Source organism: Monopterus albus, unplaced genomic scaffold, assembly GCF_001952655.1.
Source record: "Monopterus albus unplaced genomic scaffold, M_albus_1.0 scaffold150.1, whole genome shotgun sequence".
Lineage (NCBI taxonomy): Eukaryota > Metazoa > Chordata > Actinopteri > Synbranchiformes > Synbranchidae > Monopterus > Monopterus albus.
The window spans coordinates 1,350,234-1,357,820 of record NW_018128030.1 but is presented as its reverse complement, the minus strand read 5'-3'; the positions used below and the strand labels follow the sequence as shown (position 1 = coordinate 1,357,820).

At 40.4% G+C, this 7,587-nt stretch overlaps 1 protein-coding gene across 1 annotated transcript in view; it reads left to right on the top strand.

Moving 5' to 3' along the window:
- The window catches only part of LOC109968471 (motilin receptor), a 4,091-nt gene extending 1,118 nt beyond the window's left edge, over positions 1–2,973 (top strand). The window contains 4 exon segments of the mRNA XM_074527669.1: positions 8–48; positions 51–206; positions 2,673–2,870; positions 2,873–2,973. Coding sequence (XP_074383770.1) covers positions 8–48; positions 51–206; positions 2,673–2,870; positions 2,873–2,973 — 496 coding nt within the window.
- Positions 2,974–7,587: the final 4,614 nt, after the last annotated feature.

The following is a 7,587-nucleotide window of genomic DNA, read 5'->3' as shown; positions in this document are numbered from 1 at the left end:
GCTACAGCACAGGAGAGTGCAAGCACACGAGTTACGCCATCAGCTCTGGGTGGTCTGGGTGTCCACTACTTATTTTTTCTGCCCAGAGCTCTGCCTTGTCCTCTAAGGCTCCCTTGGGTGCAAGTTGTGGAAAAGTAAAAACGACCTGCAAGGCCCCAGTGCTGTGGACTGACAGAGGTCACACAGGCAAACAGTAAAGATCCTGTGTGAGTAGTTTTATGTTTTGTTTTGGGTTTTCTCATCTCTGCAGACAGATGTCTGATATCAGGCAGCATTCAGGCCACATAATGGTCCGATAGAGAAAGAAAACACCTAAACACTACAACTGACTATCACATAATGCTTTGTCCTTTTAAGACCAGCATTTTACAGAAAGCAGGTTTGTACAGTTAAACAGGGAACTGCTGCAGAAGTGACTCTAAGTTTCACATTTGCTATTTGCAAGTGAACTTGTACATAAGGCTTGTCAGTGGTTATGCACAAAAGCCAGAGGCATTGCACATTATGTAAAATTCCTCTCTCTGATTCCCATTTTCTAAAGCCTTTCTCTGCTTTTATTGCCAGAAACTAAAAAGGCAGATAATTTAGATTCCAAAGTGGCAGCATGTAAAACTCTGTAGGTATAAAGCTTAAATGAGAATTTTTTGTTTCACACAGTTAGTCTGCCTGCTGAGGCAAAACGTCAGCCTGACAATTTAGAAGCTAGGATTTATGATTTATTTTTTAGCTATAGCAAATTGAACTTTTGTTTTCTGATATATTTAAAGAACTAATCTGAATTCCATTTAAAACCCAAAGTAGTTTCACCCCTTCTGTTGAGCATAAAAACTTCCTGCTGGCTGCATCTGCTTTCACGGGCCATTGTACAAGTTCGAGGAAGAGAAAGCTGACACCATGTGTGTTGTTGTTGATATCAAGTGGTCAATCATTTGTTTTCTCTGAATTTAATCATGTCCTGCCACTGCACATATTCACTGGCTTAATTTGCAGCTCTGCTGTATTGTACAGGGAACCCTTTTCTACAGTGGAATATTGTGACCAGGCCAGTCTTTATTATCCAAATATTTAATCATGATGCATCCATTAGGGTTTTAATGCTGTTCATAAGCTGAACACACACACACACACACACACATTGCACAGAGCTCATGCTGTCTGACCTGCTGCCATTTGTATTCACATTCATTGAATGCCAAATTGGATTGTCATCAAAGGCTTCCATAAATCAACCTTAATGGAAATTTAAATGCTCCTACATTTGTGGTGCACATATTAGGAGTTGCTCAGTGATTGCTGTTCCCTTATGACAAGACATGATCAATTTTGTACAAACCTGCTGTGTCTGTATATCCTGTGAGTCTAGGATGTATAGGGCAGATATACTGTACCTCACTTTTAATTACTGACATGGTATTTTATTATCCTTAGATAAATTACTGCCCGATCAGACAAACTGATGGTGTTTTACCTCTAGGGGCCTCTTGATCAATACCAGTACTGAGATTTCTGACTTTCAAACTCTAAATAAAGCTTTGTCCTCTTTTGGATTAACGGCATATTTTCTCCTCACTGGACTTTCAGCTGAATATATGCTTTAACTAGCTCACAATTTGCCTGCATTGTGACGGCGTGACTTCAGTGTTGAAGCCAATTAGCCACAGGCCGCTGTCACTTAAAGGTTGCACATGTGAGTGTGTGTTTGAGTGTAGGCTTAAGAAACTTGGATGTGGCTGTAATTGTTGTTAGCTGTCAATAAATGTGAAGGGCAACCACAGGATACTTAAAGATTCTGAGAACCAAATTCCTAACTTACTTCTTGTTATAAGTGAACCCAACATTATCAGCATTATCTGTCAAAGTTAGAACAATACTGGTGATTTGTGTGTATTGATCTTCTCGCTGGTTTGCATCACGGTCTGGTTTTTAAAAAAAGCACCAGTCATAATTTAATAATAGGCTCTATGAAACAAAAACGGTGTGTGCTGAAAGTAGTTGCCAGCAAAATGCTGCGGCCAAGTAAACATATCAAACTGCTCCCACTCAGTTCTAAGGACGCGGATTAGCTGAGAATGTAGGAAACTCTTTATTTGTACCTTTAATTAAAGGGTTATTTAGTCACAAGCACTGAAAGGGCCTGTTCATTCAAAATAGAAATACTACTCCTCCTAATAATAATAATTATTATTATTTTAACTTACTCATGCTGCTATTCACTGTTCTCTAGTTTTTCATAGTGAAAGCAGAAAACTTAGACACATATGTAAAAACCTGGGTGAATAACACTAAGTCCTTTCTCTCTCCTCTATCCACTCACCCCAACCAGTTGAGACAGAAGGCCACTCACCAAGAGCCAGGGTCTGTCCGAGGTTTCTCCCATTGAAGGGAGTTTTTCCTCCCCACTTTCACCATGTGTTTAGGTAAGGGGGATTGGTTGCATTTTCCTTATAATAGTGTAAGGTCTGATTATGTGAAGTGTCCTCAGATGGTTGTTGTTGTGAACTGGTGCTATACAAATAAAGTGAATTGAATTGAAATGAACCGAACCTCTTACTGTAGAGTCTTTATGCTAAGCCAACCACTACTGGCTGCAGTCAGACATGAGAGCAGTATCGGTCCTTTCTTTTCTTTAAATGAAACACCTTTCATCCCCCTAACTTTCTTTTCACCCTCAGTGGTGGTGGTATTGGCCTTCTTCACCTGCTGGCTGCCATATCACACCGGAAGGAACCTTTTTGCCCAGGTGGACGACTACGAAATGGTCATGCTGAGTCAGAAATTCAACATGGCCTCTATGGTGCTCTGCTACCTCAGTGCCTCCATCAACCCTGTCGTCTACAGCCTCATGTCCCAGAAGTACAGGGTCGCAGCCAAATCCTGATACATCAGCGGCCCAGACAAGTCCATTGTGGCCAGAGACAGTTTTAAGTAACTGATCACATCTCCACCCTGAATGAGAGCCTGACTAGGCTCTGAGCAGTGTTTTTACCGGCTCTTTTGACTTCAGCACCAAGGGAGAGTTTGCAGGCTTCTACAAAGTTCAGGAGCTGCAGGAATGTTTGTTCTGTTTTGTGTCTGAGGAGATATCCAGGGCTGAGTGCTCCGCCAGCTCTTCAGTTCAAAGTCAGTGTACTTCTACTCAGTGGCATCTTGTTCACAGAGACTACATGATGGTCTACAGCCTTGTCACGTCTAATTTTTATGTCCAGAAAATATTCAAAGCAAAAAAGAGTTTTCATTTACATTTTCCTGTTTCAGTCTTGTACCTCTACATTGTGCGCTTCTACGTTTTCCTTGTTTGGTGACGGCACTTGTTGAACACATGCACCATTTCACTTATGGCTAATGAACAATTGTCACATTTGAAGTAACTGTTCATTTATAATGTCCAGTAGTAATCTCTGCTACACTGTGTTGTAGGATTGAATTTGTTACATGTTGAGCATTTGGTATCATACCCATTGGTTGTTTTTCTCACAAATCAAGAAAAAAAAAACCAAGTGAACCTGTTAGCTGTGGGCCATTATAAGATTTGAAATAGGATATTTCCTCATGTATGTGTGTGTGTGTGTGTGTCACCTCTAACCTGAACAAATGGAACATAACAATAAGAGCAGATTAGCATGAAAATGGGGCAGTTGCTGTTGCGTGTGTGTGACACAGGGGCCACCTGAGCCCTGAGGTTTTGGGGCTGCGTACGTGCTGGTCATCACATGTAATTTACGTTAGCAGCCGATTTTCCTACATCTCCATATTCAAAGTAATGTTGTTCAAAGAGAAAAAAAGATATTAGGTTGTCATCAGTAGCAGGGGTTGCTTTTATTTATCTTTGATGTTGCATTTTGGTTTAGAAATTGGACATTTTTGTAGCTCATGTGCTTTGCCAAAATGTCAAAGTTGTTTATTTTTAACCTGAACAACATCAAATCCCAAAATAGACTCTTTAAAAGAACTGTCATGATTTTGTCCATGAATCATCAGGCCTTGGTTTGCACGGATACAAAGAGATGAACTCACTCTGGGCTGACTCATCCCCATGACACTTTTATCACTAAGTCATTCATCTCTGCCAGAGAAGCTGAGGCAGTGTGTCAAAGCTTATATCCCACAGACCATCCTGCCATCACCTGGGGAAAGATCAACAAGCAGCACGAGTCCTCTGTTGGCTATTTTCTGTACCGATAATGAAGAGTCTGTCTCCGAGCGGCTCATCCAGAGCTGTCAACACCTCCCTCAGGCCTTCGTCACACCTCATTTGACATTAGAAATATACTGTTTGAGGCTGTGGCTTCTAATCTGTCAGCAAACCTTTGGATCTGTATTATATATGCAGTAATTTATTTTAATTATAAAACAGAACTCTAAGTATAGTTAATGTGCTATGACATATTTCTAGAGATATTTATTAAATTCAAACAGTTATTACAGTGGCATTATATTACTGCTGCTGCTGTTCACTGTGTCATCAGTATTTAAATCATCTTGAGGCTCTATAAAAAATATATCAGTCCTGAGACATGTTACTGAGCAGCTGAGATGAAAGTTAATGCACAAAACATAATTAAGCTGGTTGACAAGAAAGAGCTTGGATGTCTGCCTCATTTTAAGAATTGGAAACAGCTGCTCTGGTATTGTTTAAGAAATAATTCACTTTGTTTTTTCTTTTGTAGTCTTCTTTTAATGTAACTTGCTGCGATTTAAGTTGATCTCGTCTGAGAGATCAGTGTCTTTGTTCCGACACAGCTGCACATGCCCGCCCCGGGGGTGGCTGTGGCTCAGGAGGTAGAGTGGGTTGTTTCCTAACCTGAAGGTTGGCAGTTCAATTCCCAGCTTCTCCAGATGCCGAAGTGTCCATGAGCAAGTCGCTGTGTCTGCTGCAGAAAAGTGTTGTACGAGTAGAAGAGCATTTCGGTGTAAGGGTCCTTTCCACCTGAGGGGGGAGCCAAAGTCTACTGCTGTCAGGAGACACGGTCTATAGTGTATGTGTGCATGACCACCAAGTACAGTGCTATCAAACATTTCCTGATTTTAATTGGTTAGATGTTGCTTTTAAACTACACAAAAACAGTTCTGTTGGTTAAAAGCTCTGGTTTTCACTTCTCCTCCTTGTAAGATGTTTTCATCAGCTTCCTCTTTCAGCTCATTTCCACAAATTATCAGCAACACATATTAGCTTCTTGTTTGACTCCATGTGCCTACTGGTCCATATGAGTGGCTATGGGAAGCTAAAATGGAGGTCATATGAGAGAGATGTCTGCAAGACAACTCTTTCCAGAACCTTCCTGAAAAACCTTCTGTTTAAATATTTGCTTTGGTGAACACATATTTTGATGTGCAAGATCATTTATCTTGTGTCAATATAAAATCCTAAAGTGCCTTGTCCTTTATGTCTTGTTCACCAAGTTGAAATCAGGGTTTTGTGCTACAAAGAGCTAGATGTTAGTGCCACTTCACTTTCACGCTGCTCTCTTGTTGTCACAGCTGGGTGACAGTAAGACAACAAACACAAATGTGTCTCTGCCTTAGAAACCACCAGGCACTCACATGGCACTTTCTGATGCCCCTACTGGTGGTAATAATGGTAATAAGCTTCAATTATAAAGCACTAATCACATTGTCTTCTAAAGCTTTTAGGAAACACTTTCCATTGTTTAATGAAGCTTGTTAGTCAGTGCCCTGTTTCTTCCTGCAAATTAGTAGAGTTCCCTGCAATTTGGAGGCTAATTTACATCTACTTGGTATCTGTGAAGAGCTTTTACATAAACAGTGTTTGACATTAGGTCAACTGGGAGGAAAATGTAAATCTCCAAGGGACAGAACCTCTCTGTCAATTTCAAACTTACAAAGCCAGATCACGACTTGCTTTTGGCTATTTGATGAGCAAATAAAAGATGTGAGTGATGTAAAATCAACATTTTAGTCTGTGACAATTTCCCTGAGAACCGATTCAGCATTTATTTTACCAAACCAAAGGAATATAATGTAAGGACTGTGACCAAAATACAAGCAAGAGAAATCGTCATTCTTGCAGTTGTCTGGTGCTGTTGTTGGGTTAGAAGCCAGGCCATCAGAGAGCTTCTTTACATTTCCACTTCAGTGACTGGCTCCTTTTCCTGCTGCAATGAAGCAGGAGAGCACTGCCACGTCTTTTGTCTTTACATGAAAACTCTAGATGAGAACTATTGAGTAGCTTTTTACTTTTCCTTCCTCGTCAAGTCTGAAAATCTGGCATTTGAAGTCTTTTTAAATGTTTGTTATTAAATGAAATTAGTCAAGATTTAGAGACCCCGCAGAAGGTTATAATCATAGCAGAAGAATCAAAAACTAGACCAATCCTTATGTGGGCTGCAGGATCGGTGAAACACCTCAAGTTAACCTCAGTAGGTATCTGTTGTGGTCGGAGTGGATGCAACACCAGCACACAGCTGAGTCAAGACAGTCAGATGTGAGAAAACAGTCTTCAAAATAAAAGTACATATTATCAACATGGAGAGAATAATATTATGTGAATACAGTGCCTTGCGAAAGTATTCGGCCCCCTTGAACTTTGCGACCTTTTGCCACATTTCAGGCTTCAAACATAAAGATATAAAACTGTAATTTTTTGTGAAGAATCAACAACAAGTGGGACACAATCATGAAGTGGAACGAAATTTATTGGATATTTCAAACGTTTTTAACAAATAAAAAACTGAAAAATTGGCCGTGCAAAATTATTCAGCCCCGGTTTGGGCCTGCTTTTCTTCAGCAGGGACAGGGAAGATGGTTAAAATTGATGGGAAGATGGATGGAGCCAAATACAGGACTATTCTGGAAGGAAACCTGATGGAGTCTGCAAACGACCTGAGACTGGGACGGAGATTTGTCTTCCAACAAGACAATGATTCAAAACATAAAGCAAAATCTACAATGGAATGGTTCCCAAATAAACATATCCAGGTGTTAGAATGGCCAAGTCAAAGTCCAGACCTGAATCCAATCGAGAATCTGTGGAAAGAACTGAAAACTGCTGTTCACAAATGCTCTCCATCCAACCTCACTGAGCTCGAGCTGTTTTGCAAGGAGGCATGGGCAAAAATTTCAGTCTCTCGATGTGCAAAACTGATAGAGACATACCCCAAGTGACTTACAGCTGTAATCGCAGCAAAAGGTGGCGCTACCAAGTATTAACTTAAGGGGGCTGAATAATTTTGCACGCCCAATTTTTCAGTTTTTTATTTGTTAAAAAAGTTTGAAATATCCAATAAATTTTGTTCCACTTCATGATTGTGTCCCACTTGTTGTTGATTCTTCACAACAAATTACAGTTTTATATCTTTATGTTTGAAGCCTGAAATGTGGCAAAAGGTCGCAAAGTTCAAGGGGGCCGAATACTTTCGCAAGGCACTGTACATTTTAAAAGTGACTTACACGCAGCCTAACAAGCTACCTGTGTCTGCCTCCACCATCACCCTGTAGAAACATTTTATAATGTGGGTTTTATTTTGAAAGTTTTTAGCAGGAGTTGTATTTTTCTTAATCCGAACCACCTGACAAGCCTGAGGCATCCAAATGCGCGTAAAAGTTGTCCGCCCCTCCTCCTTGTCCATG